This window comes from Phoxinus phoxinus, assembly GCF_949152265.1.
Source record: "Phoxinus phoxinus genome assembly, chromosome: 2".
NCBI lineage: Eukaryota > Metazoa > Chordata > Actinopteri > Cypriniformes > Leuciscidae > Phoxinus > Phoxinus phoxinus.
Window position 1 is genome coordinate 19,063,784 of NC_136877.1, and position 22,908 is coordinate 19,086,691.

Sequence of the window (22,908 nt, forward strand, 5' to 3'; positions counted from 1 at the left end):
CAAACAGAGCAAAGACTAAACTGAACAACGATAGAGTTGTAGAGTAGAGTAAATGGTAGCCTAGAGTTAGGTAAAAAAAAAAAAAAAAATACTGTTTTTCCCATAGCCTATTAACCACAAAATAAAGTCAAGATACGTTTTTGTTGTTGCTATGGACTACATTGACGAGAGTTATGTAGAAATATTCACTGTGAAGCTAATAATTAGGCTGCACGTTCTGAATATCACATCCTTTGTTTTTCCAAAGGATTTGAATAAGTTTTTGAATAAAAATATTTGGACTTTATTTAAAAATTACCTCAAGTTAGCATTCACAAGCTAGTTAGCTAGCCAGTTAGCATCAGCTAACCATGTTTTTCAGATAGGTTGATTTTCAGCATGGGTCATTAATAAATATTCATATTTATCAACTGTTGTTTTACCTTGTCTTTTTCATTTTGAGCTAAAACTTCTTGTAGGCTACTCTGATTTTGGTGTAAATGTATAAAGCAAATTGCTTTTTGTCAGACTGGGGGGCATTTTAAACCTGTTAGGCAAAACCTTTTTCATTTTCATTTTCATATGCAAATCTTTTTTTATATTTAACAGATCTATTTGGAGTAGCTACATTTAAGTACATACTTGTTCGAAATAGCCACTTCATCAAATGGTGTATCAGTTGTCTGTTCATAATAATCATCTCTGGCACTTCAGAACCTCTTAACTAAGTATTACATACAGTATTTCACATGTAAATCACATTCAACAAACTGAAAAAAAATATGTGTGATAAATAACGTTTATCCATATTACTTATGATTTAAACTTTTATATTTTTATATTTGAATATGATGAGCTCCTGGCTCAAGAAAATATTGTAGTGAATAGAGAGCTGGTGTTCATGCTGTGGTGTTTTAGTTTTGGGAGAACATGATTCAAAATTGCCTTTTACACCATGAGGCATTTAGCCTCATTACACCATATGTAATAAGATCCTCTCAAGAAAGTAATAGCATTGGAATTTCCTCAAAGAACATTTGGCATGATATTTTATCAAAAGACACAGTGCTTATTATTAAACACTACTGAGCACTTATTTACAGTATCAGACAATGTTATTTTTGGTGAAAAATAATACAACAAGTGGAATACCACTCATAAGTGAAACATAAACGTTCATTTGTTAATGTCTCCAGGATAAAAAAAATACTATTGTTACAAGTGACAAATCACAGTGGTTGTTAAATGTTATTTTATTAGTTACAGTACACATTGGCCTAAACAAGGGCTTTGTGTTTTTGATAACTTGTCTGCTATTTAAAGTTTACCTGAAAGCCATCGAAGGGCATAAAATTTAAAGTGCTGATTTTAAATTTCAGGAAAGAAAAGCTATTCTGCTTAATCCAATCAATAAGTATATCAATAAAAAGCAGGTTTATGTTTTCATTGAACCACATTTTAAAATAATAATATTCAATAGCTTTTTTATAGACTTTATAGGCTGATAGGGTTGAGAATAGCAGGAGAAACAAGCAGGAGAAACGAATTTAAGTGTGCAATAATTATTAATATTAGGGTAACAAGATCAACTTTTAAAAGGGATATGTTTGTCATTGATCTATACAACCTCTACAGCATTTTGGAGCAAATTCATCTGTTACTACATATCTAAATTAGTCAGATGCTAGGCTTTTTGATCGATGTAAACAGTATATTTGTGGTAAACCGAACACTGTGTTCTAAAACCTAAACCTCATCCCAGCTGTGAATCGATGCTAATGGAGAAGTATTATGCTGCAGGTTGTTTTTTGCTGTTTCGGAGTCTGAACGGTGGGCAGTAGCCTAACTGAAAAACCAAATCACAACTAATTACAAACTATACCAAGAAATTCAACATTAGTGTATCAGATCATCTGACTGTGATCCAGCACCATAAGAGAGACCGAGTCATGAAACATGGTAATTATACAAAACACAAATGACTCAAACACAAGAACTTCCATGCTTTAGTCACGTCAGAGCGCATCCCACTGAAGTCCTGTGGATTGAGCAACTGAATCACACTAATTAAACCATTTAGTCTGTTTAATATAATATGCTAGCTAATCAACTCACTTTATTCCCGACTGGTGGTAAATGACTCATTTTCTCAAGTTTAAGTTCTAGCCATTGCTTTAAAAATATAAACAAGGAGGTTAAAAGGTTGTTTGTGCTTTTTAGCTACACTCCCTAACAATTCACAGCAAATTAAGCAGATCATTTCACATTCAGTTATTGCTAAGGGTGGCTATAGGGAGCCACATCGTTTGTCCAACACTCCAAATGTGCACACAATGTCACAACCGGAGCCCGAGAGCTTGTTGTTAGCTTATCACAGGATTACTGCCACCTTTGCCTCTCCGCAAGAGTAATTACCTGTGAAAACCCAATTAAACTTGCATTGTAATAAAGCCGAGATTACAAACGTAATTAATTCTCAATTATGAGGGAGCACCAACAAAATGATTACACAAGAACGGCCGACTACCTCAGTAACGAGGCTCATTTGGGTAACGTCTTGCATAAATGTTCACATATTCTGCGTAAACATGCAGCAAACAAGCAGTTTTAAGTAAAATTTGCTTTATTGTGCATAATTTTGTCTGTTTCAATAGCCACAATGAATGAAAACTCTCTGTACATGTATTGCAACAGGCAAAACGCTAATCATTTAAGCTATAGATAATATTACAAGATGGCTTCTAATCATCATTTCAAACATTTAAAAAAATGTGCATTTGACATGTGCTGAAAAAAAAAAATCACTCGATGACCCTAGGAGGCGCCATCTTGATTTGGAGTGGTGGATTGAAGGGGAGGTGGGTCCTGGCGGGATGAGCGACGGGCACCTGATGCGGGCACCTCCAGAAGAGATTGAACAGTCTGAGCGACGCGCGAGAGCCCCTCTTCCTCCAGAATCAACTGCGATGGACACAGTGAGTCCTGGTGGGATTTGATCAAGGGGAGAAGAAAGAATACCAATATAAGTTTGTTTACACAAATGGTTCATAATATAAGCAATAAAACATCCTGGCATAAACAGACGGCTCAAGGAATATTGGTTCTTGTATTGCAAGCCCCTACAAATCTGCAAATATAGGCTTCTAAGAGGAGATGCTGAAGCGTGAAGTGCACTCGGGGTAAACAAGCAAGATCCTTGGCTCATTATGAAAAGCTTTCCATGCACCTATAAGGATGGTTGAGAAATGCAACTCCCATCTGTTATCTCAAGAACCCACAACATGCGAGATACCGGATCACACACACAAGAGGCACTTGTGACACACGGATACAGGAAGGACGGGCAATGCATGCAGAACAACACTTGATCGCCAAATCATTTCTTTGAATTTCCGACTATATGGCACGGCAGCAAGACCCCGTCTCTCAGAGAGGCAGCCATGCAGTTATAGCACTTCACCCAGAGGATGCTATTTCATTCCGGGCTGAAGTACGCATAACAAGCCAGCACTTCACCATCTTGAGAATCCATCATGCATTCCAATGATTAAGTTCAGTCAACCCTAACGGTATACATTAAATATAGATTATGGACGAGTTGCATAGGCTCTTATTGCCATATTCAGGCTGTATATCACACATGCAGTATATATCAGATTTTGGGTTAAGCTCATTGCTTTAACACAATAAGAAGGCATTATGTTTTAACCTTCGATTTTGCCGTTTGGCCATACGGCAGGTTAATTCACTTTCTTGGCTTTCAGAAAAAAGAAAAAGAAATTATGACATATGACATTGTTGAATTGAAATCACTGCCTTTAAAAGAATCCAATAATGTTGACACCTAAATTTGATTTTTTTTTTCTCTCCAAGGTTGTTTTTCCTGGGGGTCAACACATGCTCCTCATATTGCCCTATTAAAAGATTTCTGTACATTTCTTCATTATCTGGATTTTTGCTGCCTCTCTGGTACGCTAAATCGATGTTTTTGCTCTCAGATTCTCACAGGTTTCTAATATAGTTAACTGTAAACTGAGAAAATATGAACGCATCCATATGGCACATGGCAGTGATGCATTTCCTTATTCTTAGGGGCATCAATTACTGCAATGAATTATTTATTTGGAAGTGTTTATTGTAATTATAATTATGCAGATCTCAATTATGATTTATGATTCATGTGTTCAGGAAGCAAAGAGTAATATTCTAGAAATGTCACGAAGAAGAGAATTTAAAAAACTGTTTATTATTTTCCTTAATGGTAGAGAGTTGCCAAAATAAATATATTATTTGGATGAGTCTCTTAACAATTTGGCAATTTTATGTGGGGAAAAAAAACGTTCCATCATTAGAAGACAATGCAACACCATAGAGGGTTAACTGAACTGTTCTCACCCGTAAACACACAGTACTTCACAACGTCAAAGTGAAAAATGAGCTGGCCGGTTAATTGATGAATAATTAAAAACAATAAACAGAAAACAAATGAGCGCAAAAGTATTCACCCCCCTGCTTTGACAAGCTTTAATGAGTTCAGAAGTAAGCAAAATAATTGCTTGACTAAAGTGCACCTGTACACAGATGAGGTGTTTCACAGTGTAACTGCACCTGCGTCTATTAGTTTATTTACACCAAAACACTGGTGAGTGTGATGGGAAGAAAGACTGATGATTTAAAAACACTTGTTTGCTCGGGGCAATGACATTCATCTAGTGTTGATTAAAAGTCTGAATGCTTTGGAGCAGCTGTATGTGAGAGACCCTAAAGATTTTAAGTTTACAGTTCGATGAATCCGAAACTGAACTGTTGGGTCTAAATGCCAAGCACTGTTAAAAGAAGAATGAGCAAAAAATGCCATTGTCACTGAGAAAAAGCTTAAAAGGAACTTGGCCTATGTAAGATGTAATGGATGGTAAAGGGTGAATACTTGCGCTCAGTTATTTTCTTTGTTTAATTGGTTTGTTCTGGGTGTTGTAAATTTGTTTGTGCTGATGGGTGGCAGAATATTTTCATCAAAAATAATGAAATACATCAAAATCTTTTACAGTACATTTTATATGAACATACACTGTATACATACTACACTACCATTGAAAAGTTTGGGGTCAGTAAGTTTTTCTTGGATGAAATTTATTAAAAGTGACAGTGAAGACTTAATTTCAAATAGCCTAAAAAATGTTTTCTATTTATCAAATAATGAAAAGAAAAACGCATTACGGTTTCCACAAAAATATTAAACAGCACAATTGTTTTTCACATTGATGACAATAAATGTTTTTATGAGCAAATCACATGAAAGATCATGTGACTGATGCTATTAACAATAAGTGTAAATGTGTTAAATGCTAATGTGTAAATAGCAACAAAAAGTATTTTCTTTGCACTAAGTTCAAATAGCATTGAATGCTATCTAAACTAAGTGTAATATTATTTAATAGAGTTGTTACTGTGTTTTTTATCAAATAAATGCAGTCTTGAGCATAAGAGACTTTCAAAAACATAAAAAAAAAATCTTACCAACCCCAAACTTATGAACTAGTGTATATACCTTACTTAGAATATAAAAAAGACACACAGTGGGGTCCAAAAATCTATAAATTATAATATCAGCAAATATATTTTGGTATCAATGACTACCCCACTGTGTAGTATAGTGTATACTTTTACTTTGTGCAGCTACTGTATACTTACTTTTTCTCTACTTTCTACTACCCACACAATGGATCAACACTTACCTTTTGGCAAAGGGCACAGAATACCTGGACTCATAAGCTACAGAGACGAGCTGACGTGAGGATCTCATCCTCAGCAGAGACAAAGAACTAAAGCAGAATTAATCATGAGCGAGAGTCATGAACATTTGACAAAAGCACACGCAAAGCAGCAGACGACACGTACAAATCAGTTTCCTTTTTTTAATAATTTCTTTACAGACAAAAAAAAAAATCTTTATATCAATATAAACTTAACTTCTTAAATACACAGTATTTTATAAATATAACAAAATACATTTCGTGTGTTGCAACAGTTTTAACTAGGTAACATTTGGACGGAAACATAGCTAGTGCCCTAAACTGTCTAACGTAGGAAGGACGGTAGAATTATAATTTATCTTCTGTAAAAGCCTTCAACATGGACAGTAGCATTTCACAATCCTTATTTCATTTGGCTAAAGCCTCTAGAGAAAATGTGATGAAGTCCATCTATGCGAAATGTGTCTGAGTTCATTTTCAAAGTGGATTCATTTTAAATTAAATGTCTATTATGATTAGCTTTAGCATTGATAACAATGTATAATAAATATAAAGCCCTATCAACATCCCTTAAAATATGTTGAAGACATCGTAGGATGAGAAATGCATGTTGATAATAGCACATATCCCTTCACCCTTTCCCCAGTCTCTCTCTTCTCTTATCGTTCACAGCAGATGAGAGGCTGCTCGTTAGTAAACTGTCGGCAAAGCTCCTAAATCACATTAAGTAGGCACGCAATACAAAAGCAACATCAGCATACAGCACCGCGGAAGATAGGTGCTCATGGCACATTATAGGACTACAAAAACACTATGGCCACATTTAGAATCAGGAAACGGCAGCTGAAGAGGCTTGTGGAGAAGCAGGACTCACAACCATTTCATCATTAATAAAAAAAAAATGGTGTAGCCTAATTTGGTAATGTCTGCGTATCCACATTGTGCACCCACAAGCAGTATCTACATTTAAAAGACGCTATTAATGTCCCCAAAGTCTTACTGTTCCCCCCCACCCAGCTCAAAATGATCATGAAAGCAATCATGAGCATATTAGGCTACTCAATTCATCTGTTCAATTTAATTAGTCAAATTGAATGTGTTCAGCGAGACTGGGTTTCCACCAAATGCAGCTTCATCAGAACAGTGAAAAACATAAATAAACCGAAACAATAACTTAATTGTGAACAGTTTGCATACAGGAATTATATTAAGATGCTCTCAAGAAAACCCCCCCCAAAAAAAAAAAAAAAAACTAACAAGTTAACACAGCTTTGAATCATATTAGTACCGTCAAAAAGTGTTAAAGGAACAGTTTAGTAACGCCACTGCCCTCTGGTGGTCACAGTCAACGAGATATGAGCGATAGAAAAGGAAAGTGAAATAGTCCACGCAGTCCCGACCCTAACAGATATCTACAACGTGTGAATTAAACCAAATTCAGCTGAGAAGTACCATAGCCACACACTGTTAACATATTTGCCAGATGCTACAAACTAATTTGCACTGCCATGTGAGCAGAAAGAACCTACAAGCTTCTGAGGCACTTTAAAGCCCTTCAAGAGGAAAAAAAAGGCGGGAAATGGGGAGTTTGTGCCAGTGCTTTAAAACTCTTAGGAAAACAAGATCCATTACAAAGACAGTCATTCCCTCTAGAAGGTGTATAAACTATCCTGGGATCAACAGCAATGCTAAGGCAATCATGTGGAAAAGCCCTTCACGCGTGGAAACCCTGTCTATGTACAGATAAAGTCTACATCCTCAACAGAAGAAGTATGTGACCATTGAGGAGTTGATTATAACTTTTTTGATGTGTAAAAATGTGGATATTCGATCTAGACCTTTCATAATTTGCGATATATTTCAGTATTTCACCATTTATATAGCTTCTAAAGGTTTTTATATATGTTTGCAAACCTGAATATCTGTGAGGAGATTTAACGTGTAAGCTGAAAGGCATTCTGTGAAGGGAGTTATATATGTGCAGGTCTTGTCAACAATGTGTGTACACAGTACAGAAATGATGTATCCGTTACATTTACACATTGATACTCGCTCGCACTATGCTATAAGCTGGCAGTATAACAGGTAGAGCAAAGCCATGAGGAGAGAGTAGAAGAGCAGGAAGCCGCTGGACAAAGGGGAGGAAGGAGAGACGGAGGGAGAGGTGGCGTTCTTGTCCTCGTTCACCTCCTCCTCCTCTATTGCCAGGAGCGCCGTCGCACAGCGGTGCACTGCAGGTATCTTACTGCACAGGACATCAGACGCTAAACACAACTCCATCTGAGAAACAGAGAGACAGACAAAGGAAAGGAAGAACAATGCAAAGAGGACAAGCAAAGATGAATGGACACAGTGTTGAACAGACACGCATGAAAGCATGGTCATTTAAAGGGATAGTTCACTCAAAACTGAAAACTCTGTCATCATTTACTCACCTTGTGTGTGTGTGTGTGTGTGTGTTTTTTTTTTAAACCTACATGACTTTCTTTCTTCCGTGGAACACTAAATGAGATGTTTATAGAACTAGTGTACGATATTGGAAAAAAGTGACATTGAGATATTTAGTTTTTCTGCGTTAAATTTTTATAAAAAACAAAAAAAAACAGCAAGTTTCACTAGATTCATTTAAATAGCCCATTTACCTTGTTAGCGCATATTATTAGTCTTGTGGTGAACAATTCATCCGTGCAAGTTAATACACATACAATTTTTTTTTCTTTTTAATATGGTAATCTTTAATCAAAATCTGAACATTTACTTCCGCTCTGGAATGGCGTTCCTTCTCTGATGATGTCAGTTTGACGGCTTGGGTAGAAAACGCTTAACCAGGAACGCTTTACTTTTAACGGTGGAAGAATGAGTGGAGAGATCTAAGTAGCTAAACATTTAAACAAGTGTTTTACGATAGAAATGTTCAACAACGGACACAACTTTTTCTAAACTGAAAATATGCTATCATTTACATGATTCATGTAATTCATAACTGAATGTGAAGATAAGAAATGTTTAGCATTTTTGACATATTAGACGTGAATAAGAGTGAATGTGTGCATACTTTAAAATAAAATATTAAATCCAAATAGTTCTAAGTTATTGCTTCATAACTACAATTAGACCTAGAATCCCTTTTAATCCTTTAATTAATTGATTCCTTTAAAGCTGCAGTCCGTAACTTTTGTCGCTCTAGCGGTTAATAAACTGAACTGTATGAGTCTTGAGGAAGAACATTGTAGCCGGAGCTACTTCTCTCTGTTTAAGTCTATGACGGGTCACGCGGGTACTGGGATACTCCTCAGTGGTACGACCCATACCAGTCTAAAATTGTCCGAACATAAACACTTATTATAGGTGTACTGTAGTGATTCAGGATGGGACAAAAACACAGTTTTGAAAAGGGATTCATGATGTACTCGCTGTCTCACTCATTACCGGTATATACATTTTGTCAATTTTGATCTAAATTAAATAAAAATAAAAAACTCTGTCCCCCCCAATGTTCAAGACATGGTTGCGACTACTTATATGATGATTTGTATGGCTTTATGGTGCTTTTATTGTCCCTTTTGTCCCCATTCACTTTCAAGGCATTAAAAGACAGCAGCTCAGACATTCTGCTAAACATCTCCTTTGGGGTTTCATGGAAGAAAGTCATTTGGCTTTGTAACATCATGAACTACCTGAGGTGACTACCCCTTTAAGATAAAAAAAGCTATAGAGCACAAAAAAGTAGCAAATCGAGCTTGAAGCACTTGAAAAACAACATAAAAGAGCATTAACAGTCACATGTCAGTGGGCGAAGTGGATCTGTCTTGTTTACAAACAGCTCACACAACACGTCTCAGGAAGACAAATAATACGGAGGATGATAACAGAAGCAAACAATAAAATATGAAATTTATGTTTACCTCAGGGACTCCAAGCCTACGACATGCAGCAATGAAGTTTTCGACATTGAGGCGGCACTTGGCAGCACTCAGCTTTGGCTGAACAGACAGAAAGATTGCACAGATATTCATTAGAAAGCAAATTAAGAACAGCCTGCTAGTAAACTAGCTGATCTGGGATCAGCTTCCTCCAAATGAGGATCACACATAAAAATTCAGACAAAGTGTTTGTTTTTTGAGATATACTAGATTATGTTTTATGTTATGCTCACCACTGCCGGTGAGGGGATGTGGATGATTGACACAGAGCGAGGTCGCACGTGATTGGCCAACTGGCAGAGAACTGTGCCATTGGACAACGCCTCTCCCAGATCGTCAGGCAGAGAGGTCTTCAGACGTGACTCCAGACACTGGAAGAGAAACATTGAAAGAGATAGGTTTTAAAAAAATACATCCTAAACTACGCAATCAGATAAAACAAATTCAAAAATAAAGACTAAGACCAAGGTAAACAAGGGGTAAAAACTAAGTAACAAAAATGGGGTAAGGTGTGTCAGAAGAGCTAGAGATGGAGAGATGAATAATACAGGATGCCGCTTTACTTTGCGCAGTTGCAAGACGTCTGTTCTCTCCTCTCGTGGGGATCTGAGTGTGGAGCGTGATTCGCTGCGGCCAGACTCCGCCAAACTGTTTCCTGATCCTGAGAAGAGAGCAATAGGGTACAGCATATATTACTGACCAAATCAAGATTATAGGTCCTACAATCCTATATTAACTTCTCTCTCTCTCTCTGTCTGTGTGTGTGTGTGTGTGTGTGTGTGTGTGTGTGTGTGTGTGTGTGTGTGTGTGTGTGTGTGTGTTTGTGTGTGTACCAGTCTTGACGTTGCAGCGTGAAGATGTGCGGAATAAGAAGCTGTTGGGTTTGGGAGCAGAACCTGTGGGAGAACAGGGCTTCACGGGTGGCGCATCTGTAATATGTCACAAACAAGATTCATAAAATACTTAAATTACGTTCATTAAGACTGGCTTCCCACCAATACAGCTTCAGCAGAACACGCTTCATTAATTAAACAAAACTGTAATCAATACATTGTTTCTATATACAAATTAGATAACATTGCTCTCAAGGAAACCAAAGCAAACATTCAACAGCAATGATAAAAAAAAAAACTGTCAAAAAGCACTTTTGTAACAGCACTGCCCTCTGGTGGTCACACTGCTTTCATGGAGGTTCATTTCGAAAGAATTTCTAAAGGTAATTGGAAGGAACTCTTTCGTTTGAATGTCTGCATGTCGATTGTCTGTCACAGACCATGTTTGCTTGGAAGTCAATTGGGCCGAGTGTTGCATTCACTGTTGTTTTGCAATTTTTTGCAGGAGAATTTCAATAGCAATCGACATGATTGGGAATTTCACATGAGGGTAAAGGATTTCACCATGCAGATTCTGCAACCGGTTTAAGTTGGTCATGTGGATTGGCAGCATTGAGCAACCGAATGCTGCTTAGTTTGAAAGTTACTTCTGTTTGCTTTGTGCATCACTACACTATTGGCAATACTTTTTCCCAGCTAATGTGACCGTCCCTAATATATATATATATACATTTTAATAGTTTGTGTGATATCCATGTGATAAAGTGAGCAGTACTTATGTTTTGCCAATATACTGTAGAGTTAGTTTAGATACAGTTCCTAACAGAAAATGCTCAAGCGAGTTTATCGTTCTCTTCACAAGTAATAATGTGTTACTTTTTCCTGAAGGGTTGTTTGAAAAATGCTATTAATCCCATGAGACAACCAAAACTCATCTAAGTGCCCTGTTTAAAAACAATTACTTAATTTTTTTTAAGGTTCCTTATTTTGGTTTGGAGGTCTACTACAATAGTTTACATGCAAAGGTCAAAAAACGCTTTAAATTTCTCATAAAATAGACTGCTGCATCACCTCTTTTTTAGGGTTGGGTATCGTTTTAATTTTAAAGATTCCGATTCTTCTTATCGATTCCAAAAAGGTTAAAAAAAAACTTAGATATCATTCACATTTATTTTACATCTTATTGCAAAACATTTTATTGTAGCTGAATACCATGAACATCAACAGGCTAAAGAACACTAACACAAAGAACTTTTGCCTATGGTTTAAAATTAACATAGCAAAAACAACTAGCCTAACTAATATACATTTCAAGCATTATTAAAGACAAGTAAATAAAAAAAATGATCAAATCGCATCACATAAATAGGCTGCAACTGAACAAAGATATGTTTGAACAGTGTTTCAAGGTTTTCAGGTACACAAACTAATCAAATGTAAAATTACACAGCACTTTATAAATAAAATATACATAACAAATTTAGTTACAAAAGTTATTTAGTCAAGAACAGCGAGTGAATTTCCTCTGTCTTTTGTTTGATTAGTGTTATAATAGAGACGGCAGCAGCAATATTACGCTGCTGTCACTTTAAGAGCTGCACAATATTCTGTTACTCATGTGTGCAGCACAGAAAACAGCGTTCGATTCCTCTCGCGCTTGAATGGTTTACTTTAAAATCTCAATAAAATCACTTTTTCTGTGTGTGAGCGCAGCACAGAAAACAGCGCACGAGTCGTCTCGCGCTTGAATGGTTTAAAGTCATATTGAAAAGCTCACAAAGGAATCGATAAGAGGAATCAGCAATCTGATTCCTGACCTCAAGTATTCTGGAATCGACTTTTAATTCCCAATCCTACTTTTTTCTCACAATGTCTGAAACGGTTAGATAAAGTACCCGGACTCTCTAAACCCCTCCTTTCCGAGAACCTCCTCTGCTGATTGGTCAGATCATGGACCAGTATGTTGTGATTGGTCTATCGTTTACAGTGTGTGTCAGAATTTCAGCTCTGGAGGCTTCCTCAGATTTCCAGAACACAGAGATACGAACAGTAACAATATCGACGTTGTTCACGGGCAGCCAATGAAGACCATAGGCAGGCATTATGCAAATTTGTTACAAACCTATGTAGGTTCGTGCAGGAAGTAAGTATGGAATTACTGATGACTCGTTTCTGTGGGACTCGAACTGCATTTATCGTGCACTTCGATCTTTGAAACTTTGCAGACCTTTTACATTTACAAACAGCTAAATAAACACTACATGAAAGGTAATATCTGAAAAAGCATAATAGGGGCACTTTAAAAAATGAAGATAGATATTAAAAAAAGCTGAAATATCTAGCATGAAAGGTACCTGTGCGACTGATGGAGCGCTGCAAAGACCCCGTATGAGAGGACTGAGAAATCTGATCCGCACTCTGAGAGAAAGAGAGAGAGAAAAGTCTTAAACACTCAATTAAGAATAATATTATGCATTTATGACAGAATGAGATGGAGGGAGAGTGTAAACGTGAAGGACTCACTGCACATCTCTGTTTGGGGCCGTTGGGTGGAGAGCTGCTATCTGAATCACCACTAGAGGGACACAGAGATCAAATCACAAAACGACAAAAAAATATGTCGACTGCTTTGTGAACTTCGCTAACTAGCCAACTTCAGAGTGAACTAGCAACACAACAACCACATCATGAATGTTTTATGAATGTACGTTACTCTTAAATAAGGTATGTCTATTGATCTGCCTGTTAATTATGCCGCCACAGCTAGTAATCTGGTCTCAAATTCAGATTTGTGCCTTCTCTTTGTTAAAGAGATACAGAATTCCAACACCAGCACACATGCAAACACAGAACACATGAACACATGAACGCATGTGCGGTCCACTCTTACCCTGAAATGCTTCCTGTTCCTCCGTGCTTTGTCGTCGTCGTCGCCAAGTTACTTCCTGTTTTTACAATTATCTTCTGCAAACTATAAGACATCAAACGCTTATTAGTCAATAGCCTCCTAACACAAAAAGCACACAGGACTTGTTCATACAAAAAGAGCATTCTGGGAGAGCCCTTCTGATGTTTTTCTCACTATGATTCATTCTTTAAGACACAAATGTAAATGAGGTAAAGACACACGACAGCAGGTAACAGTGGTTTCCTTTACAAACACAACAGCTTCGATGATGAAGCATCAGCAAAGAAATAATAGAGGCCATTTTAAATCTGTTATGTGCTTTTGAAGACTTTCTTGCTGCGCATTAGCAAACAGGATTGTTCGTTCTATCGCCTCTTGGGCCTAACAGTCTTTTTGACCCCATATAGCCCATTCACTCATGTTTCACTTCCACATTTCCTCGATTCATTCAATCCCAGCATCCACTCACGTGCTGACTTTGTCTCTCTGTTGCTGGGCTCTTTCTCTTTCCTGCCAGATGAGCAGGTTTCCAGGCCTCCTCCTCTCCTCCAGAGTGGGACTGGACGGTGAGCCGGAGTCTGAACCATCTCCAATCACAAATATCCTGAAAGGAAGTAAGAGAGATTTATGTTTTTTTTTAAGCCTTCACCAAAAAGTTACAACTGAATATAACTTTTTCTGAAGAAATTGTGGTGTCACCACCGCTATACAAGGGTGTTGTAGGTGGTTGCTAAAGTTTTTTAGTCATTGCTACGCAGTTTCGAGGGTGATTACTTACTGGCTCAAGTCAAAAGAGTATTATTTTCTGGTCACTAAATATGGCAATTTAAGTCTAAGGGATTTTTTTGTCCAATTGAATCACCCACCAGGTGAAAATCATACGTCTGATTGCTTAGAAACGTAATAACACATCTTTCCACAACAAACCGCATGATTTTAGGGATCGCTTGCGGTTAGGAGTTCAGCAATCTACACAACTTTGGAACGGATTTAAAAACACTAGGAATCATACACTTGCTGACTTTGTGAATGGTTAAAGAGAAAAACTGGGTATAACGAACGATCGAGAATAGAAAACGATAGAGAATCTCACACTATCAGACTGTTATGTCTTTCCAAACACAACAAACTCACGCAGAAACATGCGTATTGTTGCTTGGAGATGTATATCAGATGAAAACGTGTTCTAAAACTTATATCCTCCGACTTAACTCATACGACGTAACCTAGTAAATTATAAATATGTACCATCGCACACTGCGATTTTTCCATGAAATCTGTCAATTCCGACTGCCCAAGGTCTTCAGACTGGCTCTGATTTCCGGCAACTAGCATTGACTCCTCCAGATGGCAAATCTGGGCAAAAGTGTGTGAGTGTATTAAGAATAATGAAAAACAAAAACTCATGAGCCATAAGTTCATAAGCCACATTTAAATATGATCATAAAGTAATAATTATCATACTTTTTATTATGATTACTTAAAAGTATTAAACAATTCATAAATTGCAATAATGATAATACTGCACTGTATACAATCAAATATTTAATATTCATATTGTTTTGTAGTACAATTGTAAATTTAGTCATTTTCAAAGGTTAAACCCCCAAGCTTTTACTCTTGCGAACAACAGCAGGGAGATTTTAAAGCTTTTCCTTTGTTGACAAACAGGTTTGCAAACACTTCTCATTAGAAATGTAGTGAAATGGGTGGCACTGCTAGCACACATAACATTCCCATAATGCACATTACAAGAAACTCAAACTCGCAGCACAGTTGGAGTTTGAGTGGAGCAGCAGTTACTGTAAATCAAGCCGCTCCAAGACTCTGAAACACCGGATATGTAATAATGGATAGAAGAATCCATTCTTTGTACTATCTTTAATGTGTCTGCTGTTATAACGTTGAATAAAGCAGACCAGTTTACTGAGTAACTATGACAGTAAGATACTCAGTTACACTGAAACTGTGGGAGGATATTCACTGTTGACTTTTCCCAGCACTCCCTCACGGATTGACCTTGCGTAATCACAGTGGAGGAGGGATCCGGCACACTTTAATTAAGAGACTCTGTGTTTCACAGCAACTATTTGAGCATGTATTATAATCAACTAAAGGACGTCACTGTGGCCTTCAAATCACACTGAAACTGTCAGTAATTCTGACTGTCAGCTTCTTTTTTCTACCTTTGCATTTTGGTCTTCACAATGATGTTTTGGCGCACCTTGGAGAACCACACTCTAAGAAGAGCGACTGGAAATGTTCCGGCCTGCTGCCATGAGACAGTCCAATGTCTCCCTTTCTTCCATTTATCATGCCCGTCCGCACGTTACATAGCACGAGTACAGATCCCTACCAGCTGTATTCAAATGCATTCAAATTTGTGCACTCTTTGTGACTTCCTGGCACTCTTTTCCTGGCACACAGTTTATTCTGCATTGTCTATATTGAATGCAGTATGTCTACATGACTGATGTTTCTCCATAGCCAACACTGAGGGCAGATCTATGACGAAAACTATTTGAGACAAAACTAGTCTGTTCCTTGGAAAGGAAATATTCCATCTGCCTGACAGATTGTTAAAATATCTGATCCAGATCAAGCCAAAACTATTTGAAATGTTTAAAAAATAAACGTGTCTAACAAGAAACTGTGTAGGATAACCTGATATCACACTTGAGCACAGATCAGTATCTTGTGACTAGGTCTAAAAGTTCCAATATCAGTCACCTAATAGGCTGGTCAGATAAGCCGGCGAGCGTTTACATCGAATTACACTAGCTGGGTTATTTTGACATGGCTCAAATGCAAACAAATTCCTATTTCTGAGAGTTCTGTGGGGCCCTTCTTTATGAGAGGACCTTTCCCATTTTAATAATAAGATGTTTCGTGCGCAATGTATGTATTTTGTATATGCAAACAGCATAAGCCCTTACCTGCTGCCTGTAGATTCAGGGCTCTGGGAGGAAGTGCTGCTGGAACTTTCACTATTTTCCTGTCATGGAGAGAGGGGATATTATATTAACATCTTTTTACCTTATGACTTCTACATTAAAGTTCAAAACGGTCAGAAAGATGTTTCAATTAATACTTTTATTCCGCAAGGATGCATTCCATTGATCAAATGTGACAGTAAAGACATTTACAATGTTATAAATCATTTCTATTTCAAATAAATGCTGTTCTTTTGAACTTTCTATTCATCAAGGAATCTGAAAAAAAGTATTGGTTTCAACATTGGTAAGAAGAAATGTTTCTTGAGAAACAAATCAGAATGATTTTTAAAAGAATTTTAAATATTACTGTTTTTACTGTATTTTTGATCATATACATGCAGCCTGAGCATAAGAGAGTTCTTTCAAAAATGTGTAAAACAATCTTGCCGACCCCAAACTTTCAAAAGGTAGTGCATATGTCTGAAACTATATTGAAAATGTAGGAAGTGTAAGTTAACATAAAGGTGCACCAAGTTATTTTTCCCCATGTAAAAGTTTTAACCCTAAAGAAAAGAATAGTGTAGTAAGGCACAACGGCAGCCATGTTGTGATCACATGACAAGCTGAATATTTCTCACTTCATCAGTTACTAATCACAGATAACAAATATTCTTGCAAATGTGGTATTTCTACAAGAGCTATAGTACGTTTACAGATTCATCATTTCAAATATAACTTGACTTGTTTACAGATTTTCATCAACTCAAATAACTTGACTTTAATGCTTATATTTACCCTAAACTAAAATAAAAAGTAATCTAAAAATATCTCTGTAGTTTTGCGTATGTAAATGGGTACATTAGTGTCGACATTAATGTACCCATTTACATTTCAACTAGAACCTATTGGCATTACTGTCAGATTGAAAGACTCCCACAACTTTCATTTCCTCAAAAACTGATTTGAATAAGTCATTGCTTCTTACTTTTTGTGCATCCAGTCTCTCAACAACATTTTTATCCTTTAACACCCTCACCATTGTTATTGCTGTGACTGAGGTGGTTTTTGTTCTAAATGGTCAAAGTCGAAATATTAAGTCAAACAGATTACTAGGCTGCATGCAAATCTAGGTGTTGAAATCAGTAACAGAATTCTAACAAAATATTGTTTGTTGCGAATAGTTGTCAATATAGATATTCAACTTCCAAGACCACTGGAGTTCCAGCCAGCACATCATAGGGTCCCATCTGGTCCGAAAACAAAAGTACCAAGTGCACCTTTAATGTTCAGTGTACTGCAGTAAGTCCTCCTGACCTGAGGGGACTCTGTAAGTGGAAGGTGACACCTCTCCTCCTCTTCCTCCATTACGCTGTTGTCTATGAAATCCACTTGCTCCAGCTCTCCATTCACTACAGAGAGGACCAAGAGTTATAGAAGTATTTAAATCACAGGCAACCGAGATCTAGAGCAGCTGTTCTCTGCTTTTTTGACTCCAAGGCCCCCCATAGTCCACAACAATATTTGGAGGATCCATTTTTCAAATTATGCCTCATACTGTATATCCAGGTATATACCTTATTCAGAGCAGCATGTCATGATGACAGGTATAAAAGCGAGGCTGCGAGGGATAGATTTACCATGTTTTTGGTAGTTTTTATTTTAGGTCCCCTGGTTGGGAACTACTGATCTTAAGATTCCATCAACCTTACCTTTGGGTGTCTCTAGTGACGTATCTCTCTCCTCTTCCTCTTGAAAATTTGTGTGTTCGCGGGAAACGTCAGTCAATCGCAATGACCGTTCCGAGAAATCGTCAGCAGACTAGAGTGAAACAACACAGACGCACATACACAGCCGCTTGCATCATCAAATAAAATTACTCTCGATAAGCCTTTAGCAACCATAGTCCAAACGGTGCATTAGTGCTTTAATTCACAGCTCTCTTTATACCTCATTTCCTGACCATCTTTTACTGCCACTGTCCACACTGTTAAAGCCAGAATCCAGGCCACCATACTGACCGGGGAACAGGTCCTGATCCAGACTGCAGAGACCCCACACACACACACACACACATTAGCATTTTCACTGAAACAGGCGATTAAAGCTTTTCGACACCCTAAGACCTCTCGTCCTTGATGATCTCTCACCAGCTGTTGAAGGCGGTGGGCCGCAGAGCTTTCTCAAACTGGTCCTGAGTCCTTTTACAGGCCTCCATGTTCAGATATTTAAAGATGTGGAACTTTCCTTTGGAGCAGATCTGGGCAGGGGGCATCTGGAGGGGGTTGTTGTCAAGGATGATGCTTTGGAGGTGCCGCAGATGACGGTAGCACACGGGCACGTTGGATATGCGGTTGCACGACACATCCAAACGAACGAGAGGCAACTCTGACAACTCTGAGTTGAGAGAAGAGTCAACTAGATGAGTCAATCTAATATATATATACAGTGGATCCAAAACACATTTGGACAAATCTGTGGACAAATATACATAACTTAAATCTAACATCACTCTTCTGAGGAATTTTTGGAGTAAAGCAATGTTTAGTGGTTGTATGAAGTTTCTCCTCAAGTTCACACAGGTGTCCTATCACAGGTGGAGTTCATCACACTTGCTATGAAAATGTCTCACTAATGTTTGACAACCAAAACGTGTCACAATACTACGTTAATAATAAACGTTATCTTTTTTAAAACAAATGCCACTTTTGGTTGATCATTTTTCTAACTCAATGACATTCGCATACTTTCAGAGTGGTTAAAATGTCCAAATATTTTTGTGTCCATTGTATTAATCTGAAACAGAGATGTAAGCTTGTTATAAAAGCGTTCTCCTCTGACATCCACATAACACACTGGTTCCTTGTGTTTTGGAATTTCAAACAACATCTTGATTTCTGTAATCTTACAAGGTAATACAGCTTTATGCAATATTTCCAAATGTTAACTTAAGTAATAGAACATGTGTGTATAATTTTGGGATACTGACCTTCTGGTAAAGTTGCAAGCTGGTTTCTTCTCAGATTTAAATCCCTTAAAGATTCTAACTGGCCGAGCTCAACAGGAAGTGACTGTAGCTCATTACAGCTCACATCCTGGTGGAGAAACACAGCGAGAGGAAGAGACAGAGAGAAAGAAATGAAGAAACAGAGGAAATGTATCATGATTTACACAAAAATATTAAGCAGCACAGTAGCGTTCAACACTGATTATAATAATAAAGGTTCTTAAACAGCAAATCAGCATATTAGAATGATTTCTGAAGGATCATGTGACACTGATCATCACAGCAATAAATTACATTTTAAAATGTATTCAAATAGAAAACAGTTCTTTTCAAATGTTGATTTTGATATATTAAAATGATAAATAGTGATAATATTTCACAATATTACTGTTTTTACTGTATTTTTGATCAAATGCAGTGTCTGTGAGCATTAAAGACTTCTTTCAAAAACAATAAAATATCTTACTCAAAAAAACAACATTCCAATCAAATAAATGAATGTATAGGAATTAGGAAACACTGCTAGTGCTAATCTTCACACTACAGAGAACTGCCACATAGAGATATGGGACGATACACCTATCTCCTGATTCATACTTTGGGACCGATACAACATGTATTGTCATTTTCAAGAATTGCGATTCTACAAGTATCACAATTTGATATTGCTATGTATTGTGATTTGTTTGCTTTCTTTAACTCTAGAGCAAGGGGAAAAGTAAAATGATACACGTCTACATGAATGCGCAGGTCGTATATCCGTATATGTCTCTCCATCTGCCATTTTTCATTTTTTTGTGTCCACTAGTTAGAGATATGACGTCATACAATATCGTACCGATACAACACATATCGACCTCACAGGGCTCAACGCTAAGAATTTTTTCTACTGCCAACATTTTCAAAAAAGTCATAAATAAATAAAAAAGGCCTAATTATTGTCTTAATAAATAAGGTTGTGACACCAAAAACTACTGGCCAAACTCAATTTTCAGGCAGAGAAAATGAATAATAAAATACAAAATAGCACTGCATAGTCTATAAATTAAATATAGATTAATCCGTATTAAAGTTACAAAAGTTATTCAGTCAAGACAAGTACATTTATTTTCTTTCTCATTTGTAGCAGGTTTATTAGGCTGCTGTCACTTTAAGAGCTACACGGATCCAATATACTGATACACAATGCGTTTTATTTCTTAACTGTGTATGTTCACTTAAGATATAACAGACTATGTTCCCCTCAGAATACTCGCTGAGACTGGAATTTTTTTACTTAATTTTGAGTTCAAGCGCAAGAAGACGTGAAAGAGAGCTTAAATCAGCATTCGCACGTTGTCTAATACGCAGATTTCTGGGCGCGAGCTTCGGATGTGTGCGCACACAAAACTTCTTACACTATTGAATTGAGTTCTCTGTCATGTCTTCTTGCGCTTTAATATTTTAATTGGCAAGGCTTAAACCCATGTGCAAATGATAAACTTTCATGATGCAGCATTGGCCCGATCGGGAAAGCGACAGTTGCATCAACTGTCCCGAGTGACGTTTATTGTCCTTATTGTCGAGCCCTGCCCTCTGCTGAAATAAAAGAGCTTACCTTTTTTTCTGCCTCATCTATAAGTAAGGACTAAAATAAAGCAATTTTAAAATTAATTAATATCATTTATGGAATAAAATAGTTTTACTTTAAAATCGTAAAAAAAATCGTTAAAAAGTTAGGTGAATCAATTTTTTCCCCAGCCCTAAGACTGCCGATAACAACTGGATTTGTGTGATAGCTTTTGTCAAGGTTTAACTATACTAGTAAATGAAACATCTTTGAAAATATCCTTACAAAAATAGTGAAACACGTTGAAAACCCACTCGTGAGAACATGTTCCCCACTATTTGAAAGGTTCATAAATCATGTTTTGTTTCAGATCAACTGATATCAACCAGTTTGTGTAAAAACCACTGTGTCCATGAGATGCCTTCACTAATATAATTTTAAAAAACGTGAGCCTGTGTGTGTGTGTGTGTGTGTGTGTGTGTGTTCTACTTACCAGTTGTCGCAGGTTTGTGAGTGTGTGTATAGAGGCCGGTAGGACTGATAACTTGTTGTTGCTGACGATGAGCACACGCAGGAGAGGGAGCTGACATACTGAGGGCGGTAGACTGGACAGCTGGTTACGACTGCACCACACAGACAGACAGAGAGAGAATTAAATGAATGCAATCTAACACCAGTACAAAACACTCACTGACAGACTTACTGTATATACAATCCTTCCAATATCTTTAGCCACAAAGAGGCTGAAATTTCACTCTGGGAGACCTGATGTTTACCAAGGCTGCATTTTGTATTATAAAAAATACAGTAAAAACAGTAATATTGTTGCAATTTAAAACAACTGCTTTCTATTTTAATTTCTTTAAAAGGTAATATACTGTATGTGTGATGGCAAAGCTGTATTTTCAGCATCATTACTCCAGTCTTCAATTGATCCTTCAGAAATCATTCTAATATGATGATTTGGTTCTCAAGAAACATATCTTATTATGAACAGATGTGCTGCTAAATATTTTTGTGGTAACCGCGATACATTTTTACGTTTTTTTTTTCAAATGTAAAAATACGTTTTTAGTATAATTTATACGTTCAAAAGAACAGCATTTATTTCAAATATAAATCGTTAGTAACATTGGACATGTCTTTACTGTCACTTTTGATCAAATGAATGCATCCTTGCTGAATAAAAGTATTAAAATCTTTCTAAGAAAAATCTTACTGATCCCAACCTTTTGAGCAGTACATTACTTGGCTTATACTGAGATGAGTGCCTGAAGTATTTTGCCCTGGTTCAGGTAAGGTGCACACTGGAGATGGTGTAGATACTGTACACCGGACACTGAGCCTGTCCCAATACCAACATTTGCGGTCTATGCACTTGACCACTTGTTTTATTAAATTTGGCCCAAGTGCTCAAATAGGCGTGAAGACGGCAAGTGTGTGTAGAACATTTGATTACTTGACACACTTATAGTGTTGCAAAAATGCAAGTGTTTACAGCGCTTTACAGAGCTTTAATGCAATTGTACAAAATGCACATAGCCCATAGCCTATCTTTACACCAATAAAATGTGCAACACTATGTTTTACTACCATATTATATGTAATATTTAATTAATTTAACTTACAGTGGAATGTTTTCCTAGACATCTCGCGATTTTGGGGCACGCGAGATCCAGGACATTATTCATGATGGGATACGCTTAGACTTGAATACCGCTCCGAAGTGGTATAAGTTCAGGGCACTGCGCTTTGGCATTTTTAAGACATGGAGCTTGCGCACTTACTTCCTGTCAAGTGGACAAGACCGCAAATGTGGGTATTTGAACAGGCCCTGTATCTGGAGTGGGTGTGTGTGTGTGTACCTGAGGTTGAGGTAGGTGAGGGCTTGCAGCTGGCACAGGCTGGGCGTGAGGGATCGCACACAGTTGTGGTACAGGCTGAGCGTCTCCAGAGAGACAAACTGACACACCTCCTCTGGAACCTCACAGAGCCGGTTCTTTGAAAGGTCTGAGATAGAGAA

The 22,908-nt window shown here is 37.3% G+C and overlaps 1 protein-coding gene across 2 annotated transcripts in view; it reads right to left on the minus strand.

Moving 5' to 3' along the window:
* Positions 1 to 2,588: 2,588 nt before the first annotated feature.
* Positions 2,589 to 22,908, minus strand: part of lrch4 (leucine-rich repeats and calponin homology (CH) domain containing 4) — a 43,452-nt gene continuing 23,132 nt past the window's right edge. Inside the window, exons 2-18 of one of the 2 annotated variants that reach the window (XM_079605106.1) lie at positions 22,751 to 22,895; positions 21,379 to 21,508; positions 19,319 to 19,424; positions 18,480 to 18,726; positions 18,280 to 18,373; positions 18,042 to 18,150; positions 17,647 to 17,741; positions 16,333 to 16,391; positions 13,866 to 14,000; positions 13,379 to 13,459; positions 13,012 to 13,063; positions 12,843 to 12,906; positions 10,489 to 10,584; positions 10,219 to 10,316; positions 9,889 to 10,026; positions 9,638 to 9,715; positions 2,589 to 2,961 (exon numbers count right to left, since the gene is read on the minus strand). In XM_079605106.1, the coding sequence (XP_079461232.1) occupies positions 2,794 to 2,961; positions 9,638 to 9,715; positions 9,889 to 10,026; positions 10,219 to 10,316; positions 10,489 to 10,584; positions 12,843 to 12,906; positions 13,012 to 13,063; positions 13,379 to 13,459; positions 13,866 to 14,000; positions 16,333 to 16,391; positions 17,647 to 17,741; positions 18,042 to 18,150; positions 18,280 to 18,373; positions 18,480 to 18,726; positions 19,319 to 19,424; positions 21,379 to 21,508; positions 22,751 to 22,895 (1,895 nt within the window). In that variant the 3' untranslated portion in view covers positions 2,589 to 2,793. Of the gene's footprint in view, positions 2,962 to 5,869; positions 8,013 to 9,637; positions 9,716 to 9,888; positions 10,027 to 10,218; positions 10,317 to 10,488; positions 10,585 to 12,842; positions 12,907 to 13,011; positions 13,064 to 13,378; positions 13,460 to 13,865; positions 14,001 to 16,332; positions 16,392 to 17,646; positions 17,742 to 18,041; positions 18,151 to 18,279; positions 18,374 to 18,479; positions 18,727 to 19,318; positions 19,425 to 21,378; positions 21,509 to 22,750; positions 22,896 to 22,908 lie in introns of those variants that run through there. The other variant, XM_079605105.1, reaches the window with a different exon arrangement.